The sequence below is a fragment of the Coffea eugenioides genome, chromosome 3 (assembly GCF_003713205.1).
Source record: "Coffea eugenioides isolate CCC68of chromosome 3, Ceug_1.0, whole genome shotgun sequence".
In the NCBI taxonomy this organism is placed as follows: Eukaryota; Viridiplantae; Streptophyta; class Magnoliopsida; order Gentianales; family Rubiaceae; genus Coffea; species Coffea eugenioides.
In genome coordinates, this window is record NC_040037.1 from 4,070,118 (window position 1) to 4,092,260 (window position 22,143).

Here is a 22,143-nt window from a genome sequence, read left to right on the forward strand (position 1 = left end):
GGGAGAAAAATTATTGGAGCTTAGGCAGAAGGAGTTTGGAAGGATTGTCCAAGACTAGTCAAAGAAAAAGGGAAAGTGGAAGGAGTAGGGTCTTGGTCAAACTTTTTTTTTCTTTTTTTTTTCCGCTATCGGAGGGGTTGGAAAGCGTGGGCACGCCTTGGAGGACATTCGCTTCTGCCCACCACATGCAAATAACGTCCAAACGATTTTTTTTTTTTTTTTTTCATTCGCAGGAGAGATAATCACCAAGAAGAAAGAAAGAAAATGAGCAACTAGAAATAAAACTAAAAACTAAAGAAAACTAAAAACACTAGCACCCCATTAGGCCCCCCCACACCTATAGGACACATTGTCGTCAATGTGACAAATAACCAACAAGAGTGGGTGAGAGGACAGCAACACTTCCCTGAAATCCGGTCAAAGAGGTGGACGAGGCGCAGCTGGAGGAGGAAAACCCGTATGATGCAGAAATTGCGCCAAATTCTGTGCTATGCCAGCTACATTGGCATCAACGTTGACCATGCGAGCCTCCAAAGCCCGAACCTAGAAAATTAAGAAGAGAGGAAGAAATGAGGTGAAATCGCGTTTCTGACGCCTTTATTGGGACACAGAAAACGCGATATAAAACGCGCCTTAAACTCGCGTTTTATGAGTCGCGTTTCCTTCACAAATCTTGCAGGAATGAAAACGCGACTGAAAACGCGCCTTAAACTCGCGTTTTCTAAGTCACGTTTCCTGCAGAAATCTTGCAGGAATGAAAACGCGACTGTGTAGGTAAACGTGACTCTGAGTCGCGTTTACGATGTCGCTCTCTCTCTCTTATTTTTTTTTTATTTTTTTTTTTTTGCAAAGCGTGAGCACGCCTTGTAACCCCTACTCTTCTGTCCAACACCACAAAAGCAACCAAAACATTAAGATAAAACTGAAAAATCATAAAGTAAGGAAAAATGATCACAACTAATATTGTAATCCTTGGGTTGCCTCCCAAGCAGCGCCTTTCTTTAACGTCTTTGGCTAGACACAGCACCACTCTTCAGTCTGGATGTAATTGAATTTTCCTTGTAATTGGTGGCCCTCCTCCAGGATCCACATGGCCATTGAGTGCAACTTTTTTCCTAAATTTTCTCTCCATTTTTACCTCATGAATTGCTTTCACCCTATAGGACTTGTTCGCAGCAACCTTGGATTTACCCCTATAAGCAAATTTAGAAAATTCTTGCACAGAGGGATTAGTGGTATACATAGCAAACACAGAATGAGAGTTAACAGGATGTTTCATTGTATCAAAAATATTAAAGTGGACTATTTCTCCATCAAATTCCATCGTGAGAGTACCCTTACTAACGTCAATTTTAGTCTGGGCAGTACTAAAAAATGGTCTTCCTAATATAATGGGTGATGGATTTGGGGCACTTCTATCATCCATGTAAAGCACATAAAAATCAGCAGGAAAAATTAATCCATCTACTTGCACTAAAACATCCTCAACTATCCCATCCGGATAAGCACATGTACGATCAGCCAATTGAATTATTATCCCCGTTTCTTTTAAAGGTCCTAAATTTAGGGAATCATAGATTGATTTAGGCATCACATTAATAGAAGCTCCTAAATCTATCATGGCATTTTTTATACTAGAATGACCAATCTTACAGGGGATAGCAAACATACCTGGATCTCCGCATTTGGGTGGGAGTTTCCTTTGAAGTACAGCTGATACATTCTCTCCCACCATCACTCTTTCATCACCCCTTAGCTTTCTTTTGTTAACGCACAAGTCTTTCAAGAACTTTGCGTACTTAGGTACCTGCTTGATCGCGTCCAATAGGGGGATGTTTACTTGAATTTTGCGGAACACATCCAGGATTTCTTTTTCCTTCTCGGCCCTCTTTGTCTTTTCCAACCTGCAAGGAAAAGGAGGTAAGTTAGATTTAATAGTGGGCGGAGAAGTGAAGGTTACCTTAGGATCCTTGCGAATACGCCCTTCCTCTTCAATTTCCTTCTCTATCTCCTCTTCACTTTTGCTTTTTGAACTTTCCACTTTAGGCCCTTCCAGTTCCTTGTCACTCCTCAGCGTCATGGCACTTACATTCCTGGGATTTACTTCAGGTTGTGAGGGTAACTTTCCATAAGCGTGGGACTCCAAGCGATTGATGGCAGTTGCCATTTGGCTTATTCGAGCCTCCATATCCTTCATGCCTGCTTTTGTGTCCTGCTGGAACTGAGTGGTGCTCATGGTTAAGACTCTAGTTTCTTGCTGGAGTTGAGCCATATTTGTGGTCAATGACCTGGTCTCTTGCTGGAGCTGAGTGGTGGTCGTGACGAGTTGAGTGGTAGTCGTGGCCAAACTCTTGACAATTTCTTCCAAAGAACTCCCTGAGCTTGAGGACGAGGGTTGAGACTTATGTTGCCAAGGTTGCTGAAAACCTGGAGGCCGATTAGAGAATGCATTTTGTGGCCTACTACAATAGCTGAAATTGGGGTGATCTCTCCAACCAGGGTTGTACGTGTTGGAGTATGGGTCGTACGGTCTTTGAGGCGCGGGCACGCCTCCAGCCATGTTCACTTGTTCAGCTCCATCCTCTTGCAACATAGGGCATGAGTCAGTGGGGTGGTCCATGCTTGTGCATATTCCACACACCTTCGCTCGCGGCGCGTCTCTCATAGCTAATTGCCTAACAACTGACGTCAATTCTGACATTTGCTGCTGTAAGGATGAAATCTCTACCTCGTTGACTCTACGGGGAGGGTTGCTCTCACGGAAGCCAAATTGCTGGGAGTTCTCTGCCATGGCTTCGATGAGCTCCCACGCTTCCCTTGGTGTCTTGTTTGCCAGTGCTCCCCCACTTGCAGCGTCGATGATACTTCTATCGGTTGATTGGAGCCCTTCGTAGAAGTATTGGATTAACAGTTGCTCACTAATTTGATGCTGCGGCATCTAGTGCACAACTTGTTAAACCTTTCCCAGTAGTCGTACAAGGACTCACCGGGGTATTGTTTAATGCCGCAGATCTCCTTCCTCAAACTCGCAGCCCGGGATGCAGGGAAGAATTTTTCCAAGAATTTCTTTTTCAGCTGCGCCCATGTGGTAATACTACCTGCTGGTAGGTAGTACAGCCAATCTTTAGCTGCATCTTTTAGAGAGAACGGGAAGGCTCTCAGTCTAATTTGCTCTTCAGTGACCCCAGGAGGTTTCATACTAGAGCAGACCACCTCGAACTCCTTTACGTGCTTGTGGGGTTCTTCGCCAGAAAGACCATGGAAAGAGGGTAAGAGTTGAATTAATCCCGACTTCAGTTCGAAAGCGGTATTCTCAGCCAAAGCGGGGAATGTGATGCATAAGGGCTGGTGAGTCAGCTCCGGGGCAGCCAGCTCCCTCAATGTTTGTTTGTTGGCCATGCTTACTTCGTCTTCCGCTGACTCGTTTGCAGCAAATAAGTGCCCTTCTTTTTGCCTCTTGGTCTCTTGCCTTCGCCTACGCGCTGCCTTCTCTACCTCAGGATCGTATACCAATTCACCTGTGCGAGAAGAACGGGGCAGAAACTAGCAAAAATACAAAGAAGAATAAAATAAAATAAAAACTGAATTTAAAAAGAAACAAATAATCCAAACGCCAACTCCCCGGCAACGGCGCCAAAAATTGACAGGTGCCGAACCTGTGCAATAATAAATACCTACTCAAGAAAATTACAAATTTTGTATATAGCGGTGAGTAGGGTCGAATCCACAGGGAGCAGGTAGGAAATTATTTCTTTCCAAATCAGTAGAACAGAATTGGGGGATTTCAATGGGAGACACACACAAATAAAATAAAATAAAACAAACAAAATTCAAAACTAACTCACAAAGCACAATTCACTGAAAATAGCAATTAACAAAAGTTCTACCCAAAGGATCAACTGCTCAGGCACGGTCCAATTAAATGCTCATCGATGCAAAGATATTTCACCCATTTATCACTAGGTTGGTTATAGCCATCAATAAGCTCTGACAACCAGCTCTTCCTTACTTTTTCGACAGTCAAGGTACGACCATTGACTGCTTCTCTAACCAGATAACAACCCTAGGTACGACCGTAGGAATTTAATTACCCAGTTGCATTAAAGCTAGAAGAACCCAACCCTAACCAATAAACACGCTAAGAGGGTTTATTTAAATTAGATCTTGCGTTTCCCCATCATAAAACCAATTATGGTGGTTGCCACGAGGTGTTAACTAAATGAACAATTACGGATTCTATTTAATTAACGTGGCAGCAGGCTATTAAATTAAATCAAATACCCGGCCGTTGATATTCAATTAATCAAATACCCATGAACAATTAATTCAGGAAACGCACGAATAGCAATTAATTAGAGGAAATAATGAAGATTCGGTTAGATCTCACAGATATTATGGACCGCGCCTTCGCGTCAACCTTTGGGTAGAGGAGGAAATTAGCCGCTCCTCATCGTGTCAATCCCGCGTAAATTAATTGAATACATTCAATTGTTTGCCGAAGAATTGGAAAATCACAAGAGTAATCTCACGGAATTTTGAAGAGTCAAAGGCAAAACGTAAAAAGGGTCTCCGTTCTACGGAGCCCAGATGCAATCCGCGAGAATGTTCAATGCCTGGCCGCCAGCCGCAGGCGAACAAAAGTAAAAGAAACAGAACAGAAGCAAGCGTCTGACAAGGAGTCGGAAAAAAGAAAATTAAAGCTAAGGCTAAAAAGTTCATCCCTTTCCAATCTCGCTTTGTCCTCTTTATATAGCCGCCGCGATTCAAGTCAAAAAGCAGAGACGTCTGGAGCAATTTCAGCTAATAGAAGCTATTTCCTTTGAAGTTTTAATCCAATGCTTCGGGTTCACGTGGACCACGGTCCGGCTTTCGGTTTCGTCCTCCTTCTAAGGCGTGGCCACGCTCTGAAATGAAAAGTCTTCTGGAAATTTTTCCCCGCGATATCTTTTTTGATGCCAACCACCTACAATTCACACAAATGTCAAATATGAGTGAAATCCCCTTTCTTAGCACCATGAATAGCCAAAATTAGGACAAGATGACAGTGCAAAACGTGCCAAATAACGGCTCTATCACTACACAACATTCTTGTTGATGAAAGTAGCCAACTTTTTTAGCAACGACAAAGCCTAGCCTGGAAAGGTTTGGTTCCATTAGAGGATTCAACAATGGATCATCAACCCCCGTAGATTTTGGGTGAACATAATGCTACATGCCCTTAACATAGGCCTTCGCCTGTAATTTCGTTAACTCAATACTGATTAGATCTTTCTCTCAAAAATAAGGACAATTGAGAAAAATCAGATCAAGATCGAAGTCGTCTAGTATCTCCCGCCAAACCCTTGATGCCATGTTATGTGCTAATTTCCCCTTTTATTCCAACCAAATATTGTTTTAACTATTAATATCTACTTATATTTGGTATCTGGAATTAATTTCAGGAAATGGAACAGAAAAGTACAAAAAAGAAGGATCATCCTGGAGAAAATTGAGACTTCTAAAAAGACTTCATAATCCTGGCCCACATTGTTGAGAATAGAGGTGTCAATACGGATAAATGGTTCATAATTGGTTTTGATTTAATGGATAATGGATGAAATTTATCCAATCCATTTAGATCCATTTAATAAATGGATTTAAATGGATGGATCTAAATGGATTAAATAAAAACCAATTATCCATTTATAATCCATTTAAATATTATTTACTCATTGGAACAATCAGTATCTCTGACTGTGAAACGATATATACATACATAGTAAAACACAAAACAGCCTTCTAAACATGGAGGAAAATAGAAACAAATAAAAATAGGTAAAGAGCTAATTCAGGTTGTTCCGATGCTTAGGAAACCTTCTTTATAGTAAAGAATAAGAAAACAAAAATCAACACAGCTGTGCATTTTTAGGTCCTCTTGTTATCTCGGACCAGAGAGCTCCATGGCATAAGCATCATAGTCTTCATCCATTGTTATCATCTTAAACATGGCTGAGTGGTCATAGACATTGTCATCATGTCCAGGGACCGTGGCATGGTGCAACCTGATTCCGGAACCATGAATGAGGGGGGGAAGGTTTGTGCCTTGATTTGTATAATTATGGGAGGCTGCCCATTTTTCTGCTAGGCCCTCTCCTTCAAGAATTCGAACCACATCCGACATCTTAGGCCGGTGGGCGAGGAGGCATTGAGTGCAAAGTAGAGCAACTTGGAGCATCTCACCCACCTCAATCCGGTCACAGTTCATACCCAATTCTCTATCCACCAAAACTTCAATTTTATTTGGTTTTTTAAGTAAATGGATATATATGGTTTTTGTGGATAATCCATATAAATCCATTTAATTTAATGGTTTTACTTTAGTCAACCATTTAAAACCAATACTATAAATGGATAATCCAAATCCATTTAATTATGGATTATATGGATGGATAAATGGATCTCAATCCAAATTGCCACCTCTAGTTGAGAAGAACCAGACTTCCAATTCCCTTTTTTGCTGACTAGGAGTCCTCCACACAAGCACTTCGGCAGAGGGCTCCAATTCTTGGGCTTTTGGAATTTCGGTGGGACCACAGAGACTAGGAGGCATTAGTCATATCTTGGCTTAAAGAAGGAAAACGCACGGGGAGCTCTGATGAAGAGTTTTTAGTTTTGAGCTTTAGTTTTGAGTTTTTCCTTTCTTTTTCCCTTTGTGAGGTGCACGCCAGAGTTTAGTCTTTTAGGATAGTTTTTAGTTTTCTTTCTTTCTTTTTTCCTTTTGTCAGGCGCATGCCTACCGTTCGACAATATTCCCCAACGCGAAAAACATCTTTTATTTCTCGCGTCCTAGTGAAAAACTTGATGCCCTTGCAATCAATTAATTTGTGTAGAGATTTATTTATGCGGCGTGGCTAAGCCTTCCATCTAGTCAAGGATCAACTCGACAGCGCAGTCCTGAAAATCTGTGAGATCTAATTAGTTTTCACGCGTTCTCAATTTATTAATATTTGCACGTTGTCTGCTTGAATTTTCATGGGATTATTTTATTAATTGGATGTCAAGTGTCCGATGTTCAATGTAATTTATTAATCTCCTGCCAAGTTAGTCAATTAAATCCGTAATTGTTTGATTGATTAATATTAGTGGCAACTGGTGTGTTTATATATTAGGGAAACGTGCAATCTAATTTAAATAACTCTCGTAGCGTGTTATTGATTGAGATTAGGTTTTTCTAGTTATTAATGCAATTGAAAAATTAATTCCTACGGTCGTACCTAGGAGTATTTTCTGGTTAGGGGTAATCAATGGTCATACCTTGGTTATCAATAAATTAAGAAAAAATTGGTCGTTAGACTTCGTCGGCGACTATAACTAGCCTATTAATAAATTAAGTGAACCTCTCTTGCATCAATGATTAGGTAAGTGGACTGTGTCTAAATAGTTGTATCTTTGGTTAGAATTTATTTATTCTTGATTTAATTCCTGCTATATCCGTGCCAGTTAATTATTTATTTTTTAGTTGAATTGTTTAATTATTTTTAGTTTCATTCTGATAAAGCCCCCTTTACCAATTGGAATTTCAAAGAGACAAATATCCCCAGTCTCTGAGGAGACGACCCTACTTGCCACTGTTTACTGTTTAGTAATTTTTGTCAACTAATTAATTCTGGTATATCGGATTAAGCAAATTCTTCGGGAACAGGGTGTATCAAGTAACCCATTGCACATCTAGAGTCCCTGCTCCAGTACCTAAGATTAATTATTGACTACTTTTAGTGGTATTTAGGTTTTTATTATTATTATTGCACAAGCTCGACGGCCTGTCAGCCACCAACACTATCCCCACCAAAATACACCCTATCAAAGCCAGCATAATTCCTAAGCCATACCTCAGGATTCTCGCCATTTGAATGAGAGGCAACCCATTTGACTGCAATCTGAGAATCTTCATAAGCAATAGGCAAAGGATGCTCAGGGGTGAGCCGATAGTTAATTGAAATTGCTATACCACCAACTTCTACAACTACTATATTAAGGTGCGCGTGATATGTAAGAGAGAAGGCATATTTGATCAAACAGCCTCCACCATGTAAGTAGACCAAAAGAGGAAGTTTTGTATCTCCAAATCTATTCCAACAAAATCACACCATTTAAATTGTATAGAACAACCAACTTTATGGGGAAACAATAATATCAACATTAAATTGCGCTAACAGAGTATCCAATTTTGGAATGAAAGCATTTAGCTAGCAATAGAAATTATGATTATACAAAGCAAATCATACCATTAAAAAAAAGAATGAAACCTCACCTCAAGTTGAACCACCAAGAATAGCTTCACCAGAGAACCATATTGAAATTCAGAGTACAATGACAATACAAATAAGTATTTACCGGAAGACGAAAGAAACATAACGGAAGAATGCGAAGAGGCAAACATTTGAAGAATTGAAGTTGAAACTAATGCTCAATAATAAATTCCTTAATAAACCACATTGCCCTTGCTTTAATTGAGATGAAAATGACGTTTGAAGTTCTTCAAGTTATAATAGTAAAGTAATAGTAATAATTGATACAAATCAAAATGAATGTCTCTGCAAGGATATTTAAGTAATTACACAAATAAAGAAGCTATTATGGGTTGTACCCATTGTAGAAAAGATAACCAAATAATCTCACATTTCCAAACTACCCAAATCTTTGAACAAATTATCACTGCATCTTTTAGAATACAAGGACATTTCAGTAAACACAATAATACACATGCTATCTAAAGTAATACCTAATACTATAACTATACTCAAAACAATCTCACAATCCCAAAATACCCCTACTCTTGCGGTTGAAATTCAAAACTATTTTTTGACCTAAACTCATTCTTATATAGTATAAGGAAGCACACAGAGAGATTTCTATGTTAAACTCCCAATGTGAGATACAAAGACACACTTAACAAATTTTCATCTTGGCGTGTATCCAACATCGGTAAATAGCAGATAAATAACAAACAAGCTCAACCTTCTACATAAAAATTTCAACGAATCTCAACGAACAACCAAAATCCCAACAAACCCCAACGAACCATCAACAAATCAGGATGCAAAAATTCAATGGATCCCAACGAGTCAAAACTCACAAAAAGGTTTAGCAAATCCCAACAAACTAAAAATCACGAACATAGTAATATTACTCCACCTTCTTCACAAAACCTTTAACGAATTTCAACGGGTCAAATAACTTTTCTTCAAAACCCAATTGAACTCCAATGAACAAAACCCTCAACGAGTTTCAATGGGTCAAATAACTCTTTTTCAAAATCCAATTGAACTCCAATGAAAATTTTTATCCGAAACCCCAATAAAAATTTACGTGGTTCAATTAAATTGATCTATATCCATGGGTGAAAGAGGAGAGAGTATAAAATCCTAAGGTGAAGAGGTGAGAGTATAAAATCCTGAGAAATATTTCCTAAGCTCAAAAGACAGTTAAAAGAAAATACAAAAAAACCTAAATAATATAAATGTTTAATGGTTCAGAAGTCCATAACTTGCTCTTTTAGTTTGATGTCTAACCAAAACTCCTCTCAAATTATAGCGTAAGCCCCTCAAAACTCTTTTGAACTGGTGCATACGACACTTGGATTGATGTATTTAGCACATTTAAATTCATTTAAATCCACTATATTTATAATAATTATAAGGAGAGATTTCTTTGTTAAACTCCCAATATGGAATACAAAGACACGCTTAATATTTTCTATAGTCCAGCTAATGATAAAATGCAACGAAGTAGCGAAGCTAATATGACATTATTATTTCAATCCTTTCACTATTATTTTTATACTGATATTTCAATCTAACATGTGGGAGTTGACTATATAGATCTCGAGAATTCTCATGTCTCTAGAATTAATAAAGTTAATGGATCCTTTGCTATTTAGGTGCGGTATGAGTAACAGTTTCAGCTCTGCCCTGGGGCGTTAGATGCAGCGGTACCATGGAATGCATAGCACTTGTAGTAAAACATAATACTAACTACAAGGTAGAATCTGTGTCATTCTCCTTCGAAAAAAAAAAAAAGAATCTGTGTCATTCGTGGTACTGATTTGTAAAATGTCAATTACTGAGCATCAGAAACGTGAAATTTCAGCCATCAAATAAAATTGTTCCTGACAATTTTCTTTATAGGTATATGTTAGGGAAATAATGTTAGTAATTATAGTTAAAATAGTTGAGAGTTAGTTAGATATGACAATGAAGCCAAGGATAATCTGGAACGAACAGGAGTTTGGTTCCAAACTTTAATTCGTTTTCTGGATTCTTATCCAAACCTTGTGCTCTGTGCATATTCGAAAAGACTGCAGAAGGTTATACACACACATATATATATATAAGCCATTCTATTTTTGTAACAGATACTAAATACAAGCAAATAATTAAAACGAAAATTGAACAGATGGCTCAAGCTCTAGTTAAAACTTAAAAGAGAAGATTAGCTTATCCGGATGATCGAGTGAGGGATTTATGATTATTTTTGTAAATAATGTCAGTCAAACGGAAACATCAATTTTACATTACAAACATAGTTGAAGGACTACATGAGCAATTTCGTTTATTATCGTTCTTTGCCTACAAATTAATACTAGTTTTTTAGCTATATTTCATTGCATCTTTGAGCTTAGTAGTCCCCATTTCTTGCTTTCTTGTTAAAAAGAAAAGCAATTATCACAATTTTAACTTTTTTTCCTCACACTTTTTAACGACTACAACTATAGGGATTACTTTCGATGAAATTTAATCCAACCAATCTGAAGTGTATAACTGAGGATTCCAGTAAGTTGTTTCTACTGTTTTTTTTTCTTCTCTTAATAAGATTGTAATTAATCCATGATTTTAGAACTATTACAAACAAATTACAACTCAACCCGCAAAATAGTTAAATTTAAATCCAAGATCTCTAATTTCTTATAGCTCAACTGGTGAATGTTGCACTCAAAATTGACAGCACAGCCATGAATATTACGATATATGCTTGAAGAAAAAGTAAACTGCCTCTCAAGTCCAAGGTCGATCAAAACTAACAAAAGAAAAAAGTGTGAGACGGAAGTCAACGGACATAACACAAAATTCCACAAAGTCACCAGAGCCCAAGTCGTCTCTCAGTCTCCCTAGCACATATTAAATGACAAATATTTGCACACTAACTACTGGGCAGAGAGGTGAAGCAAGTATGAATTGATCAGTTGAGGTGCTACTTTGCTTAATTCAGGTTAGACATGTTTGTTTCTTCCCCCTCTGCCTCGAATTATGCATGCATTCGGAGACAATGCAGTTCTATTTGTTGGGTTTGTATGAATTTGAAATTGCATGCATTGATTGTGTTTTTGATGGGTTCTTTAGAACTGCTAGTTGTATAATGCCTCGTTGACTTCGTTTGCTGGCCTCAAAAGTTAAGCCGAAAGGGGAGATGTTTATAACGTTTTGTTAAATAACTACTGCAAACAGAAGAAAGCATATCTACCAGGGAGGAATAAAGCATGAATAAAAGAAATCTGAGATTTTCGCTTCATTTGGAGTGTGGGTAAAACCCATCTGAACAATTTTACTGTAGTTGAAAGCTTCTGAATTCTTATTCCGTTGGACGGATTTTGAAACGTCCCTGTTATGTTTCTATTTAGTTAGACATAGGACAACTTCACTTACTGAGGATAATTATCTTGTTCAACAATATATGCTCCATTACAGCATTTTTTTTTTTTGAATATTTTCTGATACATTGGCTGTCATGTTAACCAAATCAATTTAGGAGAATGAATTTGGTTTTTGCACATTTTGTTGGATTGGACGGCTGTTAACTTTGGCTGCACCTTTGAACATGTGTCTTATGAACTTGGTTCTCTTATAGGCAGTATGTAATCTAGGTTATAAGATCACAGATCAATTAATGAATCCGTGGAATGAGATGTTTCAGATGTTTATGGTTTTTAACTGCAACGGCAGTTTAACTTCTTCACCACAGTCTTCGTTACAAATTGAATCTGATGCCTGACTCTAAATCTGCCCTGAACTAGGTGAATTTGGATAGGCTTTTCACTAAGTTTTTGCGATGGCATGGGGCAACTTGTTCTAATATGATACTTGTCTAATGTCCATCCTATGTTTCCTCTTGAGCTTTCTGTGAGGAGCATCATCAGGGCATTTGTCTCGGATTCTGCCATCAGCTAATAAGTTACATCAATATCCTAGATAAGTCTGAAGAAAAGGTAAGGTTTCAACATGTCAAAGCCAAAGAAGAAATGGAATTCACCAAGAGTTCAAATTTCTTCAAGAACATGGTATGTGTATGTTTGACAAAGATGTTGAATGATGTAGACTGTGTTTACCTTCTCATGATATGGAAGACCATGGTTAACTTGCTTCTAAACTGTTCAAACCTGCTGGTGTATAAACTGAATAAAGATCTCAATTAAGGTATGTCAAAATGTCTAGAAGAGAAAGATGATGTTTGAAAACCTTAATAGCTAGAAACTCTTGTATTGGATAGGAATTATTAATCCACAACTACAGCTTCTGATATTCTAAAATTTACCATTTTGAGTTACAGTAAGGTTCGTGATTATTCTTTTCCACTTTCGGAGTATCCTCGTAGCTGATCTTCCTGTTCTGCCCACTTATTTGGACGCACATATTGGCCTGTCTATCTTCTTTCTGTAAAATGGAGTTTACTCTGATCTTCCTGTTTTGCCTACTTATTTGGACACACATATTGCCCTGTCTATCTTCTTTCTGTAAGATGGAGTTACTCTCTTACAATTAGTCTTTGTGTGGGAGTGATAAAAGTTCTTTCAGAACTCAACCAATCAAGTTCTATATATTTCCCATTAGCCCAACTTTCTTAGCAAATTTCGTGAGACACTGAGTGCAAGAATGGTTTCTGTTATACAGTCCGTATAAAGCAAAGAAATATGAAAGTTTATATAAATTTAGCTATTTCAATCCTTTCATGTATTTTATATGACTTAGCATCTGGGAGTTAACCTAGAGCTTGAGGGATTGGTTACATCTTCCAAACAATAAAGTTCAGGATTATTTTCTTTGTTAACTGTCATATGAGCGACTCTAGACTATTGCTGTGTTAGATGCATTAATTATACTAGTGTACTCTGCAATCCATAGCACCTGTAGTAGAGCATGATAGAGTACACAGCAAAACCTATGTCATCAGTGGTGTTGATTTGTAAAATGTCAATTATTAAGCATGAGAAATGAAAAATTACCAGACATTAATGAAATTTGTTCCTGATTATTTTCTCAAGTGGTATAAAAAACAGCAAAGGGTTGGTTAAGCTATACTGAGATCTCTAAGCCACTATGTTTCCGTACCTAGGATACTAAAGATAAGCAAACAGCAGAAAAATTTACAGATGGCTCAACCTAACAGTTGAAATTACAGAAGATTAACTTTGCTAATAAATACTTATCAGATGGGCCATATCAGTTTTACTCCAGCAGCTTATAAATGTGAAGAAAATGGACATTTTATCCTCTCGACTAGCCACCCAATTGGCCAGGCTAGAACAGCAATTCCAATGCATATAATCCATTGCTTCCAAGACAGTTGCTTTGTATCTGCTAACTCCTTTAACAGTTCCACAATCAATACCTGAAGAAGAATTATCGCTAGGATTACACCCCAAAACATTTTCCTTTTATGTATCCCTTTGAAGAAGTTTCCTTCAACTCTTTTCGTGTTGAATATGACAAAGAGCTCCCAGAGAACAAGGATGTTGAAGATCATGGTATCCTTTATTTTGGCATCCAGGTTGAAGGTTGATTGACCTTTGAACTGTATGGTCAGGAGAACAATGATAGGATAGACAGCTTGTCCCACTATATTCTTCCACATGATGCTTGTTATAAATGGCTGCTCCTGGTCTACTCGTGGCAATTGTCTGAGCTCTTCTGGTGGTTCCTCAATGGTGATAGCCAGTGCAGCCAATGCACCAACTATCAACTTCACCCATAGTACTTGAAATGTTGCATATGGGACTTTACCTGATGAAATGGCCGCAACAATATTGATAGTGGGAGGTTCTTTAGCAGAAACTGCTGTTACGAAGTCTATCACAAGACAAGCAATGCTAACAGAAAGTTGGAACTGTGCATACATCTGGATTTTGTGATACATACCTCTACCCCACCTCAATACTCCGGCTACAGAATCAAAATTATCGTCCAAAATGATAATGTCCGAGTTCTCCTTTGCTTGGCTTGTCCCTTGAATTTCCAGAAAGAGGCCTGCATTAGCTTCCCTTAGCACAATTGCGTCCCCTATGCTATGTCCAGTAACTGCAACGACATGGCCTCTCTGTTTCAAGCCTTGGACCATATGAAGTTTATCCAAAGTAGAAGCTCGTGCCATCACACGGATTGTGCCACATTTCTCTTTTATCTCTGTTTCTGCATTACTTTGCAAGCTTTGACGGTCCACTATTTCTTCTGTTGTCTCATCTTGAGTTGGATCAATAATACCACATTCAATGGCTATGGCTCTAGCAGTGGTAAGATCACTTCTTGTGACCAGTTTGATATCCACTTCTGCTTCCCGGCAGTCCATCACAGCCTTTTGTACCTCTGGCCGACATGGGTATTTCAAGCCTAGGCACCCTATGAAAGCTGAGTTTTCTGCTTTCAGCTTGGGGTCAAAGTTTATAGCGTCATCACTATGTTCTTCTGACACTTCTTTATGTGCAAATGCTACACACCTGAGACCCTTAGACTTCATCTCCTGAAATATTTGCTCCAAGTTTTTTATTGCATCAATAGACATATGTTTGATGATCCCATCTTCATCATAATAATGTGAACACATGGCCAATATGATTTCTGGTTGGCCTTTCTGGTGCACATGAATAGTATCACTGGTATTCCTCTTGATCCATATGCTACTTTGAGTGTTCTCAGAATTGAAGCTTTCTGGGCTGTGAACGGCACAATTTGCTCGAACTTGTTCAACATTGACTTCCATATCTTGGACAGTCCATGCCTGAATTGCACTGTGAACTTGACTCTCAATAAGTTCAATGGGAGATCCTGATGAGACTTCAGTGCTTCTCAAAAGCATACCTTCACAGAGCAGTTGAAGAACATCTCTTGGGATGATTGAGGAAGTTCCTGCATTGAGAAGCTTCTTGCCAAAACAAAATTCACTTATTATCAGATGATTCAGGGTAAGACTTCCTCTTTCATCCGTGCAGATTACAGTTGTGGAACCAACTGCTTCACAGGCTGAAAGATTTCTTACTATTACCTTTTGAGATGCCATCCTTTTGGTTGAGTAAGCAATGGTTATCATGACAGCTAGAAGCAAACCTTCAGGGATGGCAGTTGCAGCAATAGCAGCTGGGGTGGCTAGAATCCCTACCACAGCATTGTAGACTTCATGGATTTTTGTCTTCCCTGCAGTGAAGTCTGATTTTCCTTCCCCATTCCGCATATTCCCCATAAAGTAACGAACAAGCAGTACTACCAGGACCGAGAAAGCAACCATTAAACCGACTTTAGCTATTTGTATCGTCAGCTCATGTAGCTTCCTCTGTAATGGAGTTCTTTGCTCAATATCATAGTTTTTTGAGCTCAGCATCCTCCCCCTTTCTGTGTTGAGGCCAACTGCAGTCACGAGCATTCGAGCAGAGCCGTTGATCACCTTCATGCCAGAGAGAAAGAATGGATTACAGCTTTCATTGACTTCAATCGATTCCCTCCCTGCTGTCATGCTTGACTCGTCCACTTGTAAAGAGTTCCCGTCTATGAACAAGCCATCAGCAGGAACTTGGTCTCCAGTCTTCAGGCAAATAATATCACCAACAACGGCTTCAAACACTGAGATGTACTTCCGCTGCCCATTCCTGATAACAAAGACAGAGAAGTTATCACGAGCTTTTGATAGCCTAAAGAATTGTCTTCTAGGCCAGAGGTTACTCGAAGTAGTGACCATGATCACCAGAAAGACGGCAACCAATATGCTTCCCCCATCAGACCATCCTCTCAGCCCATGACGTGCTATACCAAAACAGAGTGAAAGTGTTGCACAGATAAGTAGGATAATAATAATGGGATCACCGAAGGCCTCAAACACTGTGTGCCAAACCCTTGGAGTTGGCTTCTGAACAGCGTTTGAACCAAAGTCAAGGCGCCTACGGATAACGTCTTCATCATCACCTGGGATACCCTTTTCAGCATTTGTTCTGAGAAATGAGGCGACGCCTGGAACACCTCCAAGCTGACGAAGCTGCTCAATGTTTTTGAGGCGGGCAAGCTCAGATAGGCGTTCCGGTATGATATCAACAACTGTGTCAGATGGAGATGGCAGAAGATTGTCCAACAGCCCACTGTAGTTTTCAGCTGCATTATCCCTTGCTCGGGAGAAGGCATTGATGCTACGGAGCATTGTGGAAATTGCACGCCACCTCTTCTGAGCATCGATATATATGGGTGTCAACTCCACACCTTGGTTGTCCACTACTTCCTCTCTTACAAGGGAGAAGGCTCCGATGCTGCCGACAGCATCCAAACTAGCTTCAAGTGTGTCACTCATTGTTTTGAGATTATGAGAAGTGGTGTAATCTCTTCTCAGTCTATATATAGAGAGTTAGGTAGTGAGCAATTCCTGTTGGTTGAGTAATTGGCTTGGATCTCCTTTTTGCATATTATAGAATTGTGATTTGCACACCGCGTATATCTTTGGCATCGAAACATAAAAGAAGTTTCGTGGAAAACGTTTTCCATTCTTTTCAAAAACTACTGTTCTTATGCTTCTTTTTATGACTCCATGAGTTGACGTTTGTCTTTCATTGCTTGTCTTGTACCTAGCGGAATAAGTTAAGATTCTGTCCGTACAAAGGAAGTGGAATTAGTGCGTCGTATGAATGTTTGCTTCAATAGCTTAAAAGTCTTGATCAGCTAATCTGAAGATATCCCTCTTCTTATTCCAATCACCTAATCACAACACGTTGATTACTATTACAACGTGTCTGCTTGAGTGCTTGTAGACTTCACGTCATGGATCTGCTGAGGGTTCGAATATTCGACTACCGCGTTTAAGTAAATTGTGGACGAATTTCTCAATGTTTGTGTTGGTGTTCCCTATCCAAGATAGAGAAGAAAATTCCGTAGTTTTTTCGAGATCACAAAAAATTGTTAATCAGTGGATCACTCTGACAGCTGAAGCATCTTAGAAGATCCGTTCACTATGAGTAGTTTGTCCTGATAGCTCCAAAGAACCACTCATAATCTTGAAAAAACAAAGGTTGAAGGAGTATTTGACTAGGATCATTCCATTGGCAGCATCTGTCAGGTCTAAAGATGAGATCATGGCGGCTCAGGTCATGTTTTCGTCAGGGTACATACTTCTTGTCGAGATTTTCTATACATTTTCTTGGAGCCTGCTTGGTTTTCATGACAGTAAGCTTGGGAAAATTTCTATCCACCACAAATTTTGAAATCCTCTATTTGTTATCTAATCCATATATATGCGTGTCTTTTGTCTTTTTGAGCTTCCTTGATTGAGCTCTAATCCTTGCGCCTTAATATTGCGGCACTGAATATAATTCCAAATCAACCCTGCCAATGTTCTTGTAAAATTTGAGAGCAACTTTGAAAAAAACAAGAAGTGGGGGGCTCGTGACCTTCCTGCTCCATTCTCATGATATAATAATATTAATAGTAGAAGTTTATAATATTGGTAAATTTAAACATTGAACTAGCAAAAATTTACTACAGAAGTACATTATACAAGGATACTACGTACAGAATGCCTTTCGCTGGGATATTGAACATACTGATCAATTTACATGCATTTGAAATTCTCCCACTTGAGATAACTGAACACTGGTCTGTCTGGAACAGGTATGCACTTGACAATCCAGCCAATTGGCCAGGATGCAGCTGCAATTCCTACACAAGCTCCCCATTGCCCCCAATTCAACCTCTCTGTATCAGCAAATCTCTTCAAAAATTCCACCATCACCACTTGAAGAATAATTGTTACTCCAATAATTCCCAAGAACAACTTGTTCCTGTGTATCCCCTCAAACACATTCTTCCTCTCAAGTTTCCTTGCATTGAACTCATTGAACACTTGGCAAAGAACAAAAGTGTTGAAGATCAATGTATCGTTGACCTTTTTGCTAACACCAAAGATTGCTTTACCTTTGAACTGTAATGTCAGCAAAACTGCTATCTGATACAAGGCTTGAGACATTAAGTTCCTCCACATGGTGTTGGTGATGAGGGGCTCGGCACGCCCCACTGGAGGCTTGTCCATGAGATCCTTTGTTGGCCTTTCTGTTGCTAGTGCTAAGGCTCCAAGAGTATCCATGATGAGATTTACCCACAAGAGTTGAACCGCTGTTAATGGTACTTCTCCAGCTGAGATTGCTGCTACAAAGTTGATCACTAGAGCTGCCACATTTACTGTGAGTTGGAACTGAATAAATTTCTGGATATTGCTGTATACACACCTTCCCCATGTAAGCACTGTGGCAACAGAAGCAAAATTGTCATCCAAAATAACAATATCTGAACTCTCCTTGGCGACTTCAGTGCCCTGAATCCCCATAGAAAGTCCTATATCAGCTTCTTTCAATGCTGGCGCGTCGTTTGTTCCATCTCCAGTCACCGCTACAACATGACCTTTCGCTTTTAAGCATTTGACCATGAGATGCTTGTCAAAAGGAGATGATCTCGCCATTACAACAATTTTATCAACTTTTTCCATCCGTTCCTCATCCGTGTAGTTGCGAAATTCGACACCTTCTACCACCAATTCATCGTTAGCCTCAAGATCAGGCTCAAGTATTCCACATTCAGTGGCTATTGCTCTTGCAGTGAAGACATTGTCGCCAGTGATCATTTTGATCTTCACACCAGCATATTGACAATCTTCCACAGCTTTCTTCACACCGGGGCGACAGGGATCCTTTAGGCCTACAATCCCCAAAAGGATCAAGTTTCTGTCTTCTAATGTTTGCTGTATTTCTCCACTGGCATCATTGGCTTCTGTAATTTGCTTGTGAGCAAATGCAATGCATCTCAGACTGCTGGCAGCCATGCCCTGTATTATTTCTTCAAATTTCTTCCTCTCAAGATGATCAAGCAATGTCACTTCTCCTTCAAGGTTGTAGTAATGCGAGCACATTGCTAGTATCATTTCGGCAGCTCCTTTCCAGTGGACATGAATCGAGTTATCCACCATTTTCTTCATCAACACTCCACTTCTTTTCTTCTGCGAATTGAATGCTTCGACATGAAGAATGGAGCAATTCTGTTTTACTCTCTCCATGTCCATATTTAATTCCATCACAGCCCAAGACAGAATTGCTTTCTCAGTAGGACTTCCAGAGAACTCGAGGCCCTCAGTTCCTAAATTAATCGGCCTATAGACACTTCCTGTTGTGTTTAGGCTCACAGCTTCACGAAGCAATTTAAGAACATTGGTTGAGAGAGAAATGTAGCTATCTTTCTCTACTGATTCCTTGCCCAGCCAAAATTTTGTTACTGTCATTCTATTCAGAGTAAGAGTACCTGTTTTGTCTGTACAGATGGTTGTAGCAGAGCCCATTGTTTCACAAGCAGAAAGCTTTCTCACCATTGCTTGATCAGCCATCATTCTCTTCATCGAATAAGCAAGTGTAAGTGTTACAGCCAGAGGCAAACCTTCTGGAATTGCAACAACTACAATTGTTACGGCTGCAGCAATAATTTTCACCACAGAATTGATCACATCATCAGCCTTTGTTTTGCTGCCATTGTACTCCTTGATTCCATTTGCGTCCTTTGTATGACCAGTGAAGTAGCGAACTAATAGCACCAAAAGAACTAAGAAAGCAACTGCTAAACCAACTTTACCTATTGCTGAAGTTAGCTTATTGAGGCGCGATTGAAGAGGAGTTTTCTCATTGGAGTCCTGGCTAACAGAGCTCATCATTTCCCCCCAAGTTGTGTTCATTCCAACAGAAGTAACAAGCATCTGACCATATCCATCAGCTACTTTGGTACCAGAAGTCAAGAATGGATTCTGGTTTTGATTAACTTCTAGATGATCACTTTCTCCAGTCATGCTTGACTCATCAATGCGTAAGGAATGTCCCTCCAAGAATAATCCATCAGCAGGTACCTGATCACCAATCTTCAAGCAAACAACATCTCCAACAACGATGTAAAAGATCGAAATTTGCTGTCTCCTGCCATTTCTCAGAACTTCAACTGGGATATTGCTGCTGACCTTGGAAAGCTTCTCGAATTGCAGGTTCTGCCTAAAATTACTGATAGCTGAAACAGAAATAACAAGAAAAACAGCAACAAATATACTTCCACCATCATACCATCCTTCTTTTGGACCATTCTCTTTTATCCCAAAACTAAGAGATAGTGCAGCACATGCCAAAAGAATGGCAATTGTAGGATCTTGAAAAGCTTCCCAAACAAAATGGAAGAATCCCTTTTTGGGAGGCTTACGATATGTGTTGCTTCCAAAAGCTTCAATTCTGCTTAAAATATCTTCATCATCATCACCATTTAATCCATGCTGAACTTCAGTATTGAGAGAAGTAGCTATACCTTGAACACCACCGAATTGGACAAGCTGACCAAGGCTTTTGTCCCGGACAAGCTTTGTGAGGCTTGGCTGATCAACATTGAAAAAGTTGGAGTAATCTTTAATAATATCGATAGTGACTCTATCTGGAGATAGTTGTGAAATATTGCTTGTTTTCTTCGTTGCTCTTGGTGATGGAATAAGCAAAATCTTGCTAGCACGACGTACCAGAGCATATTTGAAGGCCCTTGAACAATATATGGTTACAAAAGCCGAGTGCCATCTCCTTTTGTTATTTGAACTGAGTTGATTAACCAAGCTCTTGCAACGTAAGTTTGCAACAATTATTGCCAACATATTCTCCTAAAAGTTGGTGAAAGAAAAAAGAAAGTGAGAAAACTTAATGATGTCTCACAAAACATCAGTTCTACACTGGTCCATTATGAGTAAATGTGATTTTTTGAGAAACAGTATAATATTTTGAGTAAATGTGATTTACTCAGAGCCATAGTAACTAGCAATATATTTTTACAAACAGAAAACATCATAATGGTTATCCTTATTGAAGAAGATACTAAATAAGATCGCCATATACCATTGGATGTGTTTATTTTTACCTTAAGGATGTATTATCATATTGTCATTGTACTACTGTTTGATATAATGAGAACGAAGTAGGGATGCACCGTCTACACTACAGAAGGATATGCTGCTATATTCATCATGGTGCTACAGAAGGATATGTCGCCAGATATGCATTGTCTGCATTGCAGAAGGATGTGCATGCATTTGTGAGAGCTGTTCTTGTACACATGCAGTGCACGCATTCTGGGGTCCTTGGTAAATCTGGAAAGTAAATAATGTGTTTGGATGGAAGATTGTGTGGAAAATATTTTTTTGGAATAATATTATAATACTTTTTGTAATGTGTTATGCGTACATGAGATAAAAAAAAAATTGGCTGAAATTTTTTTAAAAAAATTACAAAAATTATTAATGATATGAGCAAAAAAATTTTAAGTGTTTTCCACGAAGACAAGCAAGAATGGCAAAAGTAGGCTGAACGCGCTTTATTGAGTGTTTACTAGTTTACGAACCAAAAAAAAATTGGCTCCGTTTGGATTAACTGTTTTTTGGGGTGTTTTTGAAAAATTTTACTATAGCAGAGTTTTTAGAGTATATTTTGAAATATTTTTAGTATATATTTTGGAATATTGAAGAGTAGTAGAGTTTTTAGAATATATTTTGGGATTTTTTTTAAACATTAAAAAAAATTAAGACTACTTTTTAAAAAATTTTATAATATTTGAAAAACTAATTTTTGAAAAACTCAATAATTTTTTAAAAATTATTTTCTCAAATTCAATCCAAAAGATCCTAGGATTTCGGTTGAGAAAAATGTTGAAAAAGAAATCATGGGAAAAAGAAAAAAACTTCTCGAACTAGCTTTGTTAATCCGTGTCGGTGAAGCTACCAGCCGCATTGATATCCATGTATAAGTTTTAAACATGATTCGATGTACTACGTGGCCCGTGGGAATAAAATTTTGTATTTGGGGTACAAACTCCA

At 38.7% G+C, this 22,143-nt stretch overlaps 4 protein-coding genes across 4 annotated transcripts in view; 1 reads left to right on the plus strand and 3 right to left on the minus strand.

Annotated features, from left to right (window-relative positions):
• LOC113765024 (calcium-transporting ATPase 12, plasma membrane-type-like) overlaps positions 1–268 on the plus strand; it is a 9,768-nt gene extending 9,500 nt beyond the window's left edge. The window contains exon 2 of the mRNA XM_027309075.1: positions 234–268. Coding sequence (XP_027164876.1) covers positions 234–268 — 35 coding nt within the window. The remainder of the gene's footprint in view (positions 1–233) is intronic.
• A 7,534-nt stretch (positions 269–7,802) lies between these two features.
• On the minus strand, positions 7,803–8,720 carry LOC113765026 (probable carboxylesterase 5). The gene is made up of 2 exons (XM_027309076.1): positions 8,659–8,720; positions 7,803–8,106 (listed from the first exon to the last, which is right to left on the minus strand). The coding sequence occupies exons 1-2, from the start codon at positions 8,718–8,720 to the stop codon at positions 7,803–7,805; spliced, it is 366 nt and encodes a 121-aa protein (XP_027164877.1).
• Positions 8,721–13,491: 4,771 nt separating this feature from the next.
• LOC113765028 (putative calcium-transporting ATPase 13, plasma membrane-type) lies at positions 13,492–16,575 on the minus strand. Its single transcript, XM_027309078.1, has one exon. The coding sequence runs from the start codon at positions 16,573–16,575 to the stop codon at positions 13,492–13,494; it is 3,084 nt and encodes a 1,027-aa protein (XP_027164879.1).
• Positions 16,576–17,777: 1,202 nt separating this feature from the next.
• Positions 17,778–20,931, minus strand: LOC113766898 (putative calcium-transporting ATPase 13, plasma membrane-type). The gene is made up of 2 exons (XM_027311058.1): positions 20,829–20,931; positions 17,778–20,693 (listed from the first exon to the last, which is right to left on the minus strand). Exons 1-2 carry the CDS (start codon positions 20,929–20,931, stop codon positions 17,827–17,829), a joined length of 2,970 nt encoding a protein of 989 aa, XP_027166859.1. The 3' UTR covers positions 17,778–17,826.
• Between the last annotated feature and the right edge of the window lie 1,212 nt (positions 20,932–22,143).